This window comes from Manacus candei, unplaced genomic scaffold, assembly GCF_025592945.1.
Source record: "Manacus candei isolate 608988 ecotype Guabito, Panama unplaced genomic scaffold, ASM2559294v1 h1tg000011l, whole genome shotgun sequence".
NCBI classification, from domain to species: Eukaryota; Metazoa; Chordata; class Aves; order Passeriformes; family Pipridae; genus Manacus; species Manacus candei.
Genome location: NW_026138059.1, coordinates 22,439,861 through 22,459,236, shown reverse-complemented (window position 1 = coordinate 22,459,236; position 19,376 = coordinate 22,439,861). Strand labels below are relative to the sequence as shown.

General features: G+C 35.7%; 1 protein-coding gene across 1 annotated transcript in view; it reads right to left on the bottom strand.

Annotated features, from left to right (window-relative positions):
* The window catches only part of MEI4 (meiotic double-stranded break formation protein 4), a 76,328-nt gene that overhangs the window by 30,565 nt on the left and 26,387 nt on the right, over positions 1-19,376 (bottom strand). Inside the window, exon 4 of the mRNA XM_051778050.1 lies at positions 9,986-10,117. Within this exon, the coding sequence (XP_051634010.1) occupies positions 9,986-10,117 (132 nt within the window). The remainder of the gene's footprint in view (positions 1-9,985; positions 10,118-19,376) is intronic.

Here is a 19,376-nt window from a genome sequence, read left to right as displayed (position 1 = left end):
TAGCAATTAGGGGAAGTTCTTAAGGACTGAAAGAAATCAAATGCCACTTTTTTCTTCAAGAACAAACAGGGAAACGCAGGTCAGTCACCTTCACTTTGATTCCTGGACAGGTGATGGAGCAAATAATCCTAGAAACCATTTCCAGGCCTATGATGGACAAAATGGTGATTGAGAACAGTCAACATAGACTTACAGGCTTGTTAGTTGAAGAGTGAAGGTGAAGACTGAAAGCTGCCTGAACTGCCATTCTTAGAGGGTTGTGATCAGAGGAATAAAATCCAGCTGGAGGTCACTTACTAGTGGTGTACCCCAGAGGCTGACATTGGCACTCAGTACTGTTTAACATCTTTGTGAATGATCAGGACACCGAGATTTTTGCATCTCCAAACTCAGCAGCTTTAGAGAACATACAAAAGTAGAAGTGATGGACATACCAGGGGAGTTTAATACTATTCAGAGGGACCTTGACAGGCTGGAGAAACTGGCCAAGAGGAATCCTGAGATGCCACAAAGGGAAGTGCAAAAAATGCTTTGAGCAGGGTGTCCTGCTTTGAGGAGGAAACATCATCTTCAGAGGATGTTTCCAACCTTTTCCATTCCACAATTCTACAATCATTCAATGAATTCACTCTCTTTAAGTTAGTCAACAGGATTGAATCATAGTCCACACAATCAAATTGTGTAGGAAGAACTCAAAATGGTTAACTTATTCAGTTACTCTAAACTAAGTTCTTTTACAATTTATTCCAAGTGGCAGAAATACTACTTAAATTTTTAGCTCTCTCTCATATTTATCATACACAATTCCCTATACTATTCTGTATTAAATATTGTAGCTAGGCTTAGTAAAAGAGCCTTGATTAAATGATAAGGTTACACAAAGAGTTCTTTAAAACTGCAACTTCAGCTAGAAGTTTAATAATCTGAAAACTCAAGAGACACTAGTAGTAACTTTTAATGAAAGAATTAATTATAAGGATGAAATAGAGCCAAAAGGATCTTGTTTCAAGACAATACACCCAGAGGTTTAATTGTGCTTTGCCAACTCAATTCCAGGAATGAGAGATGCCAAGAAATTCAAAACATACAAGCTACATCTTCAAAGTCTGCACTATAATCATGCAACCTGGGATGCTATTGTTTATGAAAAAGGAGAAATACCCACAAATTTTGTTTCTATTTTTCTCATTTTCTTGCTCAATGCATTTGAGTTCTCCCTACGTGAATTGCCATTGGAATCAAGTGAAAATAATCCTCTCTTATACAATAAGAAGCTAAACTGGAGTGGATTCAAGAAGGTTATTTTCTAAGACTAGTTTTAATTCTGTAATGTTGGTGCTACACGCATTTCAAATGTATACTTCAGCATGAATGTAATAATTCTAGAAGACATGCAATATACACAGTGCTATCATAAATTCTTTTGTGACCATATAAGTGTGTGCGTGTGCGTTTGCAACTGTGGTTCAACCCTGCAAAGGTACCTGGTTATCTGCATTTCATCCAAGTTCAAGACTGCAAACAGCAACGTCTTAATCCTTAATCTAACCAAGCCATAGAAATTATATCCTGCCTGAGCATACTTCAGCTTCTCTTTCTGGAACACCTCTACTTCAGCAAGGCATTCTGCTGCTCAGTTCCTGGACACCTAAGCCTTGCTCTCTATCTTAGAACCAATTCAGGAACTCATGTAACTAACACTCAGATCTAAACACACTCAGCTGCTTCTCCCTTCCTTTCTCACCACAAACCTAGACCAGTATCTCATTTCTATATCTCCAAAGCCCCTATGAGTCTCAATAAACTCACTCTTATTCTGACACTTACTCAGGCCCACCAATACATCTTCTTCACTGAATCCACTGCGGATTGAAAAGGCTACATCATCAGTGCCTACTGAAAATTGAAACCCCAGATTCCTAAGCCCTCAGCACAAAAACCTTAAATTTAGCTCTGATACCTTCTATAAAGATGTTCAACTTTAGCTCATCACTACTTATCTCCCTAAATTAAATCTACACCAGAAATCCTGTCAATGTAGCAATGCATAGGAGTTCTGAAAACTACTTTCCCCTCTAGGCACAGAATTAATAGTAGTTTGCTGCCAGATCAAGCCTTAACCAGCCAGGTAGAGTGCTGCCACTCAAAATCTATACAAAGTTTAAAATAAGCTATAGAACCAGATTTCATCTTGCACTTGTCTCCGTCATGCAAACCATTACTATAACCTTAGCTACAGAATAAACTCTAGGCAACCAATCCCTTTCATCCCAGACTTAAACCTACTCTATTAATGACTTTTACATCAGTTAAATCTTAGAATGATGAATTCTGCTTGTTTCAGAGCCAAACTTGGGACAGCAGCTCCTTCTGAATGTGGTGGTAGCATTCAGAAGCTCACAAGCACGTGTATTCAAATATACACCACCATCACCACTGTAGCCTACGACAGTTTCAACTGAGAAGTTAACCAGACAGTTTGTTCTAACACCAACTCTAATCCAACAGTGAACTAGCAGAACAAGTATAGTCTTGTTAGTCATGACAAACACTCCTAGGCCCAGTCTTTCAAGCATGTCCCTTTGTGGTGAGGATCTTATTTTTCTATCTTAATTCTAAACCCCATTCTAATCCTAAACGTAACTCTAAATACACTAGAGCCATCCTTCCCAATTAACAACCTAAGCTAAGAGTTCAATTCAAGCGCAAACAAAATGTAAAACAAACCCATTGCTTATCAAAGAACAGAAGCAGTTTTTCTATGCTTGATGGCGTATCACAGCGTACTACAGAGGACAGGTCACTGAGCATGTGCTTAGTGGTTATAACATCTCACAGTGAGCTACATAATAATGAGTTTTTAAAAGCATTTGAACATATTAGAAAGCACCGAACAAACACCAGTTAATCTTCCTGGTCTTGTGATTTAAAGTAGTGATGGTTATGCATAATAGGTAGATAAACACAGCTTTAAATGTATTTTTAGCAAACCAAACCAAACTGATAAAAGAGAGTCCCAATGGGGCAAGCTGATAAGTCATTATGTAGAGGACTGTCACACGTGCTTAGAGTGAGACAAGCGTGTGCAAAGCTAAGAAATTAAAAGCTATTGACGTGTCCTGTAAAATAAAAAGAATGTTTTAAAAGAAAAATGAAGTTATGATTTCACACTGGTATCCAATATAATTCTATAGTTTCCATTTACTTTTTACTGTATTTTTCTAAGCTCTTAAAGACAATTTTAATTATCAGCCGTTGTTACTTTTCCAAACAAAAATTCATTATATCAGTAATTCTTTGTTGGAAATTCTAGGGCTACGACTCTTTTTCATTTCATGAAGATATGAGATACTCAAGCAGCCAATAGACTGCAAAGCCACTGACACAAGAACTCTGTATTTATACTGTATCCCAAAAAAGCATTTAGTATAACTGTGTTAAAAGCGCAGCATAATAAAGACTTTAAACAAGTATCCAAAACTAAAAGCAGAAGGTAAATCTGTAACAAAATGTTACCTTGCCTGGAAATTGAACTTTTAAGAGCACATATGGTATATATACTATTCACCTGGGCAACTCCAATATCCAAAAGCATTAAGGAAGCAGTGCTTAATTTTTTGAAACATCATTCCATTTTGCAAATCATTGCCTGTAAGCAAGAATGCTCCAGGAAGAAGGTAACTTAACAGGAGCATTAAACAGGAAGGTAAATTAACAGGAGCATTTGAAGACACAGGTTAAGTAAAATCTGCCTGCCAGACTAACAGGTATACCATGTATGCCACAAAAATCTGATGCTTCTTCCTTATTCATGTTCTGCTTTCAGGCATGCAAAAGGATTAACTAAGTTGTAAAGAAAGCAATAGGAAAAGGACAGAATTAACACTGATAATAAGGAATTAAAAGTAGCATAAAAAAAAAAAGTGCAATGAAAGCTTGACAGCATCAGAAATTCAAACAGGTAATTTTTAGGTAATTTTATTTAATTTATAATCATGTTATTTTAGGCTTTGTTGGTTTGGGTTTGTTTGAGGTTTTTTTGTTTGTTTGTGGGTTTGTTTGGTGGTGGGGGGGGGTTGTTTGTTTTAAATCCTGGATTTTGTGCCCTATTTAAACTAAGAAGATTTTCAGGAATATTACTTATTTGCTTTTTAGATTTGATATATTCTGATTTTTGTAATTAAGCATTTTTCCTTTTCCAGTATTATGTTTCCATGAACGACATGATTCATGAATATTAAGAGTAACAATTCTCTAGTCAACACTGTTCTCCTCATGTAATTGATATTTGCTGCTTCTGTTCCCAAGCACACCTGAGGTTTTCTGATTACATGTCACCCTCAATTTTGCCAAGCACCTAAGTGTAGTCAAAGCCCTGCTCCTTTTAGCTCTGTAAGAATACTTCCAAACTCCTTTCTCCTTAATGCTATCATTTTAAGAAAGTATGACAGGAAAGAGAAAAACTGCACGAACCATTTGTCATTTTCCAGTTCTGTCTGACTCGTAAGCATCTTAAAATCTAATCTTTAATAGGGGATGACATATGCAGCAGAACCAGGTATACATTTCAAAGGTGTATGGCACTCTTGGCATATACTAAGTCTTGACTGATTCTTTCATTCCTGCCTTTCAGGGAAGAGATTTATGTTTTCCCAAATCCATATTTCCAAACTGGGTATATAAGAAAAAAATGCAGATCCACTGATTATTCTATCCAGTCATTATTTCCTTTGTTAACAGTAGCATCAGCAGTCACATGTAATAAAAATTAATCCTACATTTACCCAGAGCACTATTTTGCAGCATCTTTAACAATTCACAATTTGAAATTTGCTTACCAGCATAACAAGGAAAAAAATGACATCTTAGAAAGGATGAACAGATGTCCAGATGCAAGTTTAATTATTTTCATAAGATCTACCTGGCACCAATCTCTTTTCTTTTACCTAGGGGAAGTATTAGTAACCTGATGTGTCAGTAAAGCCAACAGTAGAAACTACAAAGAGCCAAATGTGCCTGATAGCCATTTTAGTACCTCAAACAACAATAGACTGCAAAATGTATTTAGCTTTTCTAGCTGCATAATATTCTCAGGGTTTTGTTGTGGGTTTTTTTGTTTGTTTGTTTTTGTTTTGGTTTGGTTTTTTTTGTTTTGTTTTGTTTTGTTTTTTTTTTAATTAACTATTTTAGCCATTTTCTACCCTATTTGGGAAAAAAAAAATGTATAGCTTTTTTTTCTAACCTGTAAGAAAACGTATATAAATTTATGGCTGAAGAGAGAAGCCATACTCCATAAATGAAGTAAACTTCTTGGAAAGAGGAGCTTATCTGAAGAATTCTCTACATCACGTCAGACACACTTGCACATGGAATAAAGCATGAGGTAGGTACCACACCTGCCCAGAACATCCACTGTACACAGAATGGATGCATGGAGAAAGGCTTAAGAAGAAAGTGTGAGAGACTGAAATGGTTAATGGCTTAAACATTGTTAAGATCACTGAAGCCTGCTTCCTGCCTGAATATGTCTCCTGGATTTCAGGGAACTGGACTGTGAGTTAAGCCTCCTTACGGGAACTTGAGATAAAGGTGGTACTATTGTACTCAGGTTTAAGGAGAAGTAAACAAGGCTGGGAGGAGACCATCCCTTTGACAGGACTGCCACCATCACTTCAACCAACAGGCATCAAAATTACAACTACCAAGTCTCATCCCTGGATCCAATGGGTGGTGACTATATAACTTTCTACTTTTATCCTTTCCTGTGGAGAAGCATACACATCACACACACCATAGCTGGAATGCATCTTAAAAGAAGCTTCAATACACACATCCTGCACATTCAATCACCATCAATCATCAATCTCTTGTGTACACTTAGAGAATTTGAACACTTGGGAAATAAGTTAACTTATTAATTATCCTAACTAAAATATAACTTGCTACAAACATCTAATAACGTTACTTATTTAAGTTTGTCAGTGTACAGACAGAAGTATGTTTTGCATGACTACCCATTACAACTGTTCTGTAGGATCAGGCACCTCAGGAAATAACACCTCAGATAATCCAAAAAGAGATCTTCATAGAGATATTATGGGATTTTCATCTCTTAACTTTGGATGCTTTCAATATAAATATCTGTATTTCAGCTCATCAATGTAAGTTTCCTTTCTCATAACCAAATGAGAGAAGTAGACAACTCAAGGGACAATTACAATAGTTATGCACTACAACATAGGTTAGACAAGAAATGACTTTTTCCTTCCCTTTGCTATCATGGAAAATTAAAGCAAGTAAATCAGATCAAAACACCCATGTCTACCACAAACACCTAAAGAAGAATCTCACCCTGTATGTCTTGTGTCGAAGTCTAACTGCACCAATCATTTCAGGTTAGAAGTCAGTACCCACATTTGGATTTGGACTTAACACTTACACATAACATTAAGAATTACATATAACTTGGTGTCTTTGTTTAAAAAAAAACCACAAAACCAATGCACAACTATTCCGTGTATGGCTCCAGGATAAAAATATTTAAAGTTTTAAAAAAATGAAAAATAGTATAAAGGAAGTAATGTGATATAAAAACATAATGCTAGACAAGTTATGTATCAGCAATTACTGAATAACAGAGTTTTCCAAAACCTCACAGTACATCTTCCTTTTTCTATTTTCAAATCTATTTTCTTGTTTTTAATTTTCTTCTTCATATTTCTTGGAATTATCACTGTGGGGTTAGAAATGGGCAGTAAACCAATATGTGCTTTCCATTTCTGGTCCTCTGTCTTTGAAACAGCTATCATAAAGAAGGATCATGGTGAGGAGCTCAACATTTGAAAAATGATCCATCTTCCACAATATCACTGTGAAATCTTAGTATCTTACAGTTTTATGTGGTCTGCAGTAGGAAGCCAATTGGGGATCAGAAGATTTCTATTCCATAGGGCAATAAGGTTCAGTTACTGTATTCTTATACACTGTATTTATGAAGCTTGAAAGGTTACTATTATAGATAAAACTGATCCAACATCTGTAAAAATTAAGGCATCCAATTGAGTTTATATTAATATGCTTTTGCCTAGAAGTCAGCATCCTGATGTCAGCAAAGTGCTGAAGTAGGAGCTTTACTTTAAGCACATGATGAAGTACTTGAATGAATTAAAGCAAACTACTAACTGGTCTGAGAGCTTACAACCATATACATTCATTTTAACTGGGTGGAACATCAGGATAATGATACTGTTTTATATATTTCTTACCTAATTTTCTATATTAACATGTGGGAATATCATATACAACATTATATTATTCATATATTTGACATTAATTTTTCGTATTGTAAGATTAATGGATATAGCCAATTAGAGAATATAAAAATATTCATGATAATCTCTGTACTTTTCTGTTCTAGTTTGTTCGATACACTCTCATATAGTCAACCTGATTTTTTAATTTGTAAAGCTAGGGACATAGGAAGCTTTTTGAAACTGTGGGTCATAGAAAGATAAGCTGGCTCCAAGAAGACTCAAACTCTCTAAAATCAGTCAGAATTCTAAAGTAAAAAATTTACAATATTTATCAAAGGATGTACCCACAAACCCACAAGGGGTTGAGCTGAGCACACTTCCCATTGAAGAAATGGCTGAATATAAAGTTGCATATTTTGGTATGCATACATTTGACAAACTATTTGGACCTTAGCTCAAGCCTTAAGGAGGAAGTTAAAATGAAAATGTTGAGCTATCTAGATTACTCATTTAGAAAAATTAAAAGGGATTTTGTTTTCAGTCCAAGTCAGTGTTGAAAAGCATCTTCAACTTTAAAAAAATAATTATTATTATAACATAAATACACAGAAATTTGCTTGGATGAATAAGCTATTTTTTCAATTTCTGTTTTCATCAAATGCTCAAAAGTCAATTGCAAGCTAACCTGAATACATGCCTCAGATGATTTCTTTATTTCTCCCATCTGCCAACACCAACAAAAAACCAAACAAACAACAAAGCAAAACAAACCCCACATATTTGCACATCTCTACTCAGAATTAAAATTCAGAGTCCCTAATTTGACTGTTTTCAATGGAACACATGAAACACCTTTGCAATTAACAGCAGCGTCGCTTAAGTAACAAACCACAATTAGGATACTTGTCAGCTAATGAAGTATTATCTTTTCTAATTTAAGTATTTAAGAAGCATTTTTTTTAAAGTTGTCATTTTCTGTATTTCGAACTGACACTGTATCATTAGATTTGATTCCAAAACAAGGAAAAAAATACTTTAACCCTTTTTAGAATTGTACCTACCAAAAATAATGCTACACAAAGTCAGAAATTTAGAAGCAGGTCTGTAAATCAGGCCACCAGAAATACCAGAGTTTGGAGTCCAATTGTGATACATTTCCATATTATATTATCACACACGGAATGTATAAGAGTTTTTAAATGAACACAATATATCTATTTGGACTAAATGCAAGAATGCATGAAATTTAAAAACACTGACTTCACAGCAAGCTAAGCAAACCAGAACTTCAGTTACTTTCCCTACACAAACTGCAGCTTTTCTAAGTCCTACAAAGTGTCAGCTACAGACAGACACACAGCTCCTAAGGCTTCATCAAATACAAAAGCAATACTTAAAATAATTACAGTACAGCAAGGTTAAGCACCACAGTAACCAACTCAGCAAAGTGCAATGTTCAGTGTAAGCTTGACATCACTGTGGAGCATTGAAAGGTTCTGTGCTGCCACTGGCAAAACCAGGAAGGATGACTAATTCTGTTACACAGGTGAGATTTAATAATGTTAAAAACTAACAACTTCTTTAAACTTAAAAACCAACTATTGTTTCTAATTACACTTCCCTATTCTTACATTTGTTAAAAGTTTGTTGACTTTTGGTTGCCATCAATGTCTTGTATGCTAACAGTGACTCAAAATAAGACACAGCTCTTTGTCTAATTCTTTTGAAATTTGCCTTTCTTTTCAGTAGTAGAAACCAGTGTTGGAAATTATACATTCCCTCCCAGCAGTCTGAACTTACTATCATATCATACCCTAGAGAGAAAAATAATAAAGTTCTTGAGCAACACTTAAGACATTTGTTAAACTGGACCACTGCTGAATATATCTACAACGAATGTTTTCTGTATGTATCAATACATTTATTGGCCACCAAGTAAAAAGCTGCATGCTTTCTTTTTATTGATCATTTTAGGATAGTGTGCAATCAACTCCTAATCCCAAGTGAGGCTGAACACTTTGCATAAAATACATACCCACAACATAAAAATACATGAAAAATCTATAAAACCTATTTATTTCATACCTCTCTTCTTCAAATGTTAAAGCAACATTCACTTTCTCTTTTCCTCTCTTTTTTTAAACTCCATAGTTTACTGAAAAAACTTAACCTAAATATAAATTTTACCACAAGTTCTATTCTGCTCATTACCTCCTATTCTTTGCAACAAACTAAATACAATATTATGTGTTGGATAACTTTTGCATAATGAAAGTTAATATTATGATTTGAAACATGAAATTTAGTTATAAAATAAAATGAAGCAATGATCTTTCCAGTTTTACATGAGCAAGAGACAGAAATAATTTGTTCAGGTGGATCCCCAAGTTGTACTGCCTGCATAATCAACAATTTACACATTACACTAAGTGTTCTAACTAATTATTTCAAGTGTTTTTCCAATTATATAGCATAATCTTAAAACCTATTGAGTCTATTTATTACACAGTCTGATAATTTCACTTTTCCATAGGGAAATGTTCTTTTACTTTATACCTCCTTTTTTTTTTTGAATTTCCTGTTTAAGTTAGGTCCTAGCATTTTCTGGGTTCTTGAACCTGCATATTCCATAGGCTAAAGCATTTATGACGTTTTATGAAACAAACAGATACAGCCAAAACACTCCCCAACACCACTCTTCAGCCCTTCTCCAAAAGAAAAGACGACAGTACCTGGTGGGCCTGCAACAGCTGCTCAGCAAACTGACGTACTTCTGACAGTAGAAGCGATATTAAAGAATTTCTTAATATGTTGTTCCTTCCTAGCAAAATCAGTGTTTCTGATACAGAATGCAGTGCCTGAAACTAAAGAGAAATAACAGTAAATTTAATCTTTCAGAATACATCTCTGTCTTTTTTACTGCAATTATGTTAAATACAAATGCGATTTACGTATTCAAATTTTAAAGAAAAAATCAAATTCAAAAATGTCAACTGTTTAAAAATCTATTAGTTACATACATATGAGATCTATGACAAACTGACATCTGTTCTCAAAACATTAACACTACAGGAAACTCTCATATGAACAAACTCCTCCAAAAGTGTGAATTCCCCAGGACACACCTTTGCAGCATTAGATAACATCAAGCCCATCTGCTGACAAAGAAAGTTGATGACTACCCTGCACATACAGTACTTCTGTTTGTCACAGGTAGACAAAAAGGAACAAATTCTTTGAAATTCAAACACTTATGCTAAGACATGTACTATGGTTTTCTGTCAACAGAGTTATTAGGAATAAACCTAATTAAATGCTAACTGCTGGAAGACACACTATATTTTCAAATTCAAACAATTCATTTTCATATTGTTTTTTAACAATGCATTTCTCCTGAACCACAGGAGTGATGTGAATTTACATGAGAATTTTATTAGGTTTTGGGGTTTTTTTGCCGCTGTCTTTTCTATTAAGAAAACATTATAACTGTTTTCTTTGTTCTCTGAAATTAATAGATATTATGTAACAAAACTTACTGCTCTACAAAGTGTACATGACATTCTTTTGTAAAACACTACTGGAAGAAACTGTCATTTCTATATATAAAAGCTCTTTCAAAGAAAAAAAGACACATTAAATACAATTACTCTAAATTCCATTTTCATATAAATGCATACCCTTACAAAATTAATATTCAATAACTCTTTGAGTATTTTTGACTGATAAAAGGATATTCTGACCAAATATTTTATTTCTAAGAATAACTGCCATGTCTTAACCACTCAATATCAGACCACTGCATCCTATTAACGATGTAGATTATACCTCTAGCCAGCTCACCTGTGTATACACACATACACATGCATATATATGAATAAAAATACTTGCATGGGATGAATCCTCCTGGAAAACATTTCCAAATACATGAAAAGTAGAAAAGTGATCCAGGTAGCAGTCAGCATGAATTTATTAACATTTACCTTAATTTTACCATGGTTTTCAACACTGTCTCCTATAAAATTGTAACTGACAAAATTTTGGGCTACATAAGTGGACAGTGAAGTGGACTGAAAACTTTTGCTGTAAAACCAGTTAATTAGGCAGGTTTGCATCTACAGTCACTGTTTTCCTGCCTGATGCAATGCCTTTTTACTGGCCTCTTGCAGTTGAAGAGTAGGACCAGCTTGGTTATCATCCACTCAACATGAGACAGCCATAATAATCAATCTGTAATAAATCTTTTCTCTGAATCATCTCACTTCTGCATGTAATCCCAAAAGAAATAGCAAAAGAAAACTACAGAAGACAAACGAGTCTCATGTTCAGAACCAAATCTGCAGTTAGAGATACAAAGTAAAGAGATTAAACTTACAAATTGAAGAGATTTCATAAATTGTAGGCATATAGCTTTGAAAACCTGCGAGATTAAAATCACCCATAAACATATACACAAAATATCCCATAAGGATGAAATGTGAAATAACGTGAGATAAAAATAGATTTCTGAACAATTACAGTGATATGAAAGGATAATGTAATCCTTGCACCTACATGTGCCTTGAAGATATATGAATTAAAATCAGACTTTTACTTTTTTTATATAAATTAAGGAGGGATACAATATTTTACAGTTCTACATTTTCAGTATATAACATTGAGTATACTTGCTAATTTGCCTTTGGCAAGCAATTAAACTAGACAATCCAGAGTAGTTTTTCAATGCTACCCCTCCCAAAGATCACAGTAAAAGTATATATTTACACAAAAACATCATAGTTTTTGTTCTTTTTTAAGCTCTCTTCTATTTGCTTACATGTTTTTTTTACCAGATAGTGAAATGATGGAATTTTTTTTTTGGTGCAGTTATTAATGTTAGCAGCTGAGATTTAAATAAAATAGGATCTTTCACAAAATTTCCATATCCTTTCTGGTTTGGTAAGAGTTGCCATTTTCTAGCTGGAATTTTTTTAGGACTAGATAACAGGGGATCTTCAAATTTAAAGCCTGAGCCTCTATTAAGAGACGCAAATAAGTATTTTGTAAGGATGCCACTTAGAGCACTTGAGATTAGGATATCAATGCCACTGAAAAATCCCACCTGTGAAATTATTAAGATTTAATAAATATTCTTATTAAATATATACTTATACAAATATTTTAAAGTAATATAGCAAAGGTACTATAATTATATTTAATATTATTAATAATTTTTAAAATAATGCTGATTTATTAAAGACTATGGATTTTACATTGTATCTTGGTGGATCTCAGTATATTTTAAGAAAATAAGAGACAAGAAAGAAGGCTAAAAAATGCTCACAGTCTGTATGCCTTAAATTAATATAGAACAAATTTATAGCATATAAGTAATAAATCTGTAAATAGCAAACAGAGGTAAGATTGCTGTAGAGCAATGCTCATGTATTGCTAATTAAACTCTGGAAACATTCAAACTGAAAATACTTCAAATAGTGTGCAGTTTCATTAAAGATAAAAGTGTATCTTCAGCTCTCAAATCTACCCAATGTTAAAAAAGAACAAAAATCTTTTAATCCCTTGGACTTGCTTAATGGTGTAGATGAAACAAAGCCTATGTGCTTCAGAGATTCTCAGGTAAAAGCAGTCAGAAAATTAGATTGTAAAAAAATATACTATTAGAAACAAGAAAATAATGAAGCCTGGTTCACCGTTCAGGTGCTGCATCGTTTGTCTCTAACCCTCCTCCTACACTGCCATTTCTGCTGTCTTCCCACGCTTTCAGGATGCAGAGCAAGACAGAGCAATGCTGTGACAGTAACTGGGAAGGATGTGTGGATTGTCGACCCGGCTGTTGTCAAAACGAATATATAATGTCAATGTTCTGCTTACCTCAAGCATACTAACTTGATATCTCCTCTAGCCAGCTACTGATTTTAAAGCCTACTTGAAGGTATTACTGACCTTCCACTTTTTTGCAAGTGATTTCAAAAGTAGCTATCAAAAGTTACTAATACAGGGAAAGACCGATGAGGAAAAGACAGCACACTCCTATGAGCCCTGTTTCTCAGGAAACAAGATAAAAAAACTTATGAATTATTCTTTTATTATTCATTTATCAGTGTGTTAGACTTTTCTTTAATAATGGATATCCAAAATTTGTGAGTTTAATTCTTTCATGAGTTGTGCGATTCACTACACCTTGCAACTATGATAACTGCACCTCAATTTCTGTTTCGCTAATTTACTGGTTTTGTGCCAAGTAACAGCTTTCTTCCCCAAGTGACTGGCATTTCTGGCAATATAAGTCTAAGGCAAATAATTATTACGGGTATCCTCAAATTGTGAGGTGTTAAAAACAAAACAATATTTTTGCCTTTGATTTTGTATCACCCTTGCCCTTTGCCCATTTAGTGCAACCTGACTTCCATTCGTAATCATCAGTGCCAATTGAAAAGCTTCACTTCTATACAGAGAACATTAGCACCTCTTTTCTTATCTTACTGTCACATTGCTTCCTTTGTAAATTGATGCTTGTCACTTATCTCTCCTCCTGTTCACTATTTCTCCTATCTTCATGTCTTGGGATTCGGTACATATTAATTCAACTCTTTGCTCCGTAAGCCCCATCTTAAGCCCTTGCTCTGCCCTTATCTCTTCAAAGAGTGTCAAGGGTTGGAAGGGACCTTAAAGATAATTTAGTCCCAACTCCCCTGCCATAGGCAGAGACACCTTCCACTAGACCAGGTTGTTCAAGGCCTTATCCAGCCTGGTATTCAACACTGCCAGGCTTGGGGCATCCACAACCTCCCTGGACAACCTGTCCCAGTATCTCACCGCACTCACAGTATAGAATTTTTTCCTCATACCTAGCCTTAAATATCCCCTCTTTCATAATCTTGTTCATGCTTTTCTCCACTCTTCTAAATCTGACATTCTCTGCTAGGACCATCAGTTGGCTTCACTGTTGCAAGCTGCCAGTATCAGGCTTGTGCCCCATGGGCAAGCTGTGGGGTGAGAGCCAAAGGTTAGAGGAACAGGGTGCTAACAACGGGTCCTCTGCTGCTGACTCTGAAATGTGCTGGCTACACTGAAACACACTTGCACTCTTCAGGAGATGAGTCAGGGACTCCTGAGGTAATGAAACCAACTTAGACTTAAGTACAGCCTTGCTGAATTCGTGGAATGAGAAGGAAGATCTCCAACGAAGTGCACCACACAAACTCCTCACAGTCATCATTACTGACCATGAGGTTTTTACGTCAGACTGGGAATGTGAAGGTGCAATTTCTTCTACTTACAGATTGGAAATATCTTTCTTAAATTTATTTCTTCATGGCTGCCTAAAAGTCACTCTCCAAGTCACTGATCAGCTCCAACCCAGTATCACTTCCTTAGTGAAACAGGCAATAATTAGTGCATCTGCTTGCTCCTGTCCACAGGCTAAACTAAGCCAAGTCGGCTGCTGCTGCCACATCGGCAAGGGGGAGCGATGAGAGACCACAGAAACTGCTGTGAAGCACAGATGCACTTGCAGAAACCTTCTTACTCTCTCCTTTCCTTACTGTTTCTTAACACCACAAAGGCCTCCAGCAGAAGCAAATTTCCCAGACTATTTCCGAGGTGTTTACCCTCCTTCCTAGCGCAAGGGAAAGCTGCTACTGTTGACATAAGGATGACAGGCTTGGACCAGACCCAGCATACCTGCAGAGACTGGACTACCCTTGAGTAATATGCCCTCTGACATCCACAAACCTTTTCCCTCCTCTTCCTGTTAAGTATAAATGCTCAGTATAGAGCACAACTTGCTGCTACTTCTCTAGCTGTTTCTTTATCCAATAAGAAAATGTAAAACATTAAAGAACATCTTTTACAGTTTTATTAATATTTTTCTAGTATGAGCTCCATAACAAATGCTTTACTGAACACCAGACAGATAAAAGCTACCAAATTTCACATCTGTAAACGCAGTTTATTTTACAAAGAATGCTCTTATGTTGTTCTGCCACAATCTATCTCTGGTAAACTCATGTTGCATCTTATATAATTTATCTCTAAATCTTTAATTGTTCTTTTAACTTTGCTACAAAGCTTTGCATGCTTTTAAGATAAACTGCTACCCTGGTAACTTCCACTTAACCTTCACTTTCAAACACTGAGTGTGCTATATTAGAAATTCTACAGTTAGAATAATACTATCTCTGATTCTAAACTTAATTCACTTTTTTCTTTCAGTTGCATAGGATAAAAACTTGTCTTTCCCATTTTGAGCACCTTGCATTCTCCTGAGTTGGCTAATATATATAAAACAATGACACCTAGTTAATAGGATAAAACACACGTAACACATATAACAGATCCTGTGCATGTCTGTATTTGCATTTTTTAAACAAGAACAAAGAAGGCAAACCAAGCAAACAAAAACTACCAACCCAAAACTAAAGCACAACCTGAATGTCCATTAATAAAATTCACTGTCATGTTTAATGTAGTGACTACCTCAAGATGGTAATATCCATTTCCAAACACTAAAACCTTGCTCTATCACCTCGCTCTAATCACTTTTACAGAAAAACCAATACTTTCTTTGTGACCACGCAAGCACACAAGTCATCAGTTCATCTGAAGACTAAGTACAAAAAAATGGTGTATTAAAAAGTTAAGCTAACTACTAAAGACACTTAGGATCCTGTTGGCATCAATCTTCAACAATAAATTTACTTCAAACAATGCTATCTTGGCAGAGATCAAGAACATCTGCATCTTCCTGGGATTCATCAATTAGGCATCTAAATATCTAATTCATCCAAGAGGCTAGATCCAGTTAATACTGTCAACAGAAAGACAGTATCAATCCCAGTTAAACAAACAGTATTCACAACAGCTGCCACTCAGACACCTCTAATGCTGCTGCTGCCCATTTTTTTAATAACTACTGTAAATAGTCTACTGATTACCAGGGAGGAGCTCTAGATACACAGTCTTCCAGACCTGAGAGATTAAAATTTATATTACTCTTGATTCTTCCTTCTTAACTAGTCATAGTCAGAAGCCTTGCAGAGTTGAAGAAGTACACATCTGTCTGCTGATGCTGAGTTGCTAAGCTATATTAATGGAGACAGAAGACAGTATGCAACCAGTGTGAGTTTGCTCAGAGCAGAAGAATATGGATTCAGATTTTTCATCTTCTTAGAAAAAGTCACTGGATAAATTAAAAAAAACTGGTATTTTTTAGCTTTTAGATTTTTAAACTAAAGAGTGAATGGGTCATCCTTAAAAAGAAGCAGGAATATAAATAAATGTCTCATTTAAGTGTCTAAGATTTACAGCCAGTTCCTGCAAATGAAAATGGATTTCAGATGTTTATTTCCCAATCCTTCACTCTTTTTCTCTGGCCCACCATGTGTGAGCTACTTTGAATACCACTTAGAGATGCCAAGTATCCGTCATGCATGCCTACAGAGTACAGCAGTACCGTTTTTAGGGTTGTGGATTTCACTTCAGGAGTTGAGCACTAAAAAAGCAAGCAAGGAATACGCAACTGTTTTTGCAACTGTCTGCAGATAATATACAGCACAGAGCTTACTTTTAATTTCTATTCTATCACCATAACACAAACACACATCCCACTTGGGCACATAAAACATATTTCTTAGAGAAGCATGACAAATTCAAGCTATGAGAAAAGTTTCATTAGTAAACAGGCAGAAGAACAGAAAAACCCTAAGATTCTAATTATTAAAGTATGTATATACATTTAAAGCTATGCTTAAGGACTACTATCAAAACCTCCTTGGGACATACAGCTGCCCTCAAAAATTAGAGGATGCAAGAGGTAATTTTCCCCTAAGGAAAAAAAACCCCAAACATCAACAAACTGAATTTTTCCATGAAAAGAAAGACAATCATCACAGCAGGAACAGTGCTAAAAGTGGCGTGAAAGTAACCAGAATGGAACTTAAGAGTTGGGATAAGTAATGATGTGTTGGAGCTAAGGTGGTCCTAGATCAGGTTAGTCAGACAGGATCTACCCTTTCCTAAACCGGTACTGGCTGGGTCTGATCCTTGTCCATCCTGTAGGTGCTGTGTGATTGCACTTAGGATGATCTGCTCCATAACCTTGCCAGGCACTGAGGTCAGGTTGACAGGCCTGTAGTTTCCTGGGTCCTTCTACTGGCCCTTTTTGTGGGTTGGTGTGACATTTGTCAACTTCCAGTCATCTGGGACCTCCCCAGTGAGCCCGGACTGTTGCTAAATGATGGAGAGCGGCTTGGGGAGCTCTTCCACTAGCTCCCTCATCACCCTTCAGTGGTAAAAGAAAATTCTGCTAACTTCATCCTCTAGCTCTTCTGTAACTGTAGCTTTAGTGAGTGATGTATATCAGCTGAGGCTGGCTGAGGAGGGAAGGTGGACACAATTTTCTTTAATTCATTCCTGTCTAGCTGCTCCTGTGATCCACTTTACTGAAGTAAATGAGAGTCAGTCAGTTTGGCAATTGCCTTTCACTGCAGTGATTCACAAGACAATGGATTTTGCTTAACAAGCTCTCTAAGTAAGACAACAGGTTGCTGAGAAAATTTAATTCAACAGTCAAGAGATTCAAACATTGACCCTTACTAGACCTTAAAATCCAGACAACTTGTTCTAATATTCATACAAATGAAATGTTCTTCCACTAGATAGGCAAAATTCTTTGACTGATGAAAATGTACCCATGACAGTCCCCTTGGGACTCAACTAATTTAGGAAAACTGAAGCCCACTAATTTTACAGTTGAAAACCACCAGTGACATGAATAACTATTTTTAAATCTTATTTGTCCCTAGCAGGCAAAACTCCTGTAAACTGATGAGTTAAGGTAGTCCTGGCTGACAAAAGATTGTGCAAACTACACACAGTCGGAGGAATTTATTGTCACACACAACTAGTTGGAACATGTATTAAATGCATACTGTTGCATATAGTAAAGCATCAGAGTAACTTCATGATTACTCTCTTCCAGGCAAATTCAGTCATTAAAGATTCATACAAATTTCACTACAAAGATTCAAAGCCAGGGTTCTGATTAATGTGTACTGTTTTCAGCTCCACAGGCACACTTCCATATATTTCATTATATAATTGCCAATGAGATTCAAACATTTTTCTTTCTGCTTTTCTCTGTACTACTTTTCAACTTGTTATTTTCATAAAGAATTATGAATTCTTTCTCACATAAATACCCAGTAAAGGCATTAAACTACTACTCAGAACTCTTGCATTTCCTCTTCTGCTAAATATATCAACAGTAATATTTTGAGCACTTGCAAAATTCTACATAAAGACTTTCAGATGAAACAGGAGAGAAAAATGAAAATGGGCAGTAAAGTCCCAAATAGGATAAGTTCCTAAAGACTATGTTCATGTCTCAGTGTACATCCAGATGCTCTTAATGCTAAATAGCTTCAAAACAACTACCCTAAAGGTAGGGTAGCCAATTTCCAAAAGTGAAAAGGGTTAAAAAAAGAGAAAGGAAATATCAATAATCCTTTTTTTTTGTGTGTGTGCTCTTTGAATGGAGCAGGCAATTCATGACTCTTAAAAGTCAGTACTGATGCTTTAAACAGCACAAGAAGTAAAAAATGACATATCCCTGAAACACATCTCTCTTCCTTCTGGGTCTTGTTTGAAAGAGATTATGAGTGAGATGGGCCAGAGGCACGAGGTATTTGTTGAACAGGAGCCCAACACAGCTCAACCTTACTCTGGAATCCTAAAGGCAGTGTTTGTGGTTTGATTAAGTCCTTAAAACAAGACCTCCAAGAAACAGGTACAGAGCTCTGTACAGAACCCAGGGAGAAGACCAAGATCTTTTGGTACATAATTGATGCATTAGCCGTGTTCCAAATTGCAGCATCAGCTGCACCTAAAAGAAGTACAATCAGTGAATAGAATTGTCTTCAATGATAATAAGCTAGAGTGGTACCACTAGGAGTCACACACAGAAACCCATGTAATGTAGCACCCTGTGGCTGTATTTGACCATGACAACTTTGAACATAGCTGAACTGCACTGAAAGAAGCCAAAGATAAAACTATTTTTCTTCTATCTCCAAAGCAACAAATGAGAGTCTGGATTCCTTAACAATAACTGTCTTGAAGTTTCAC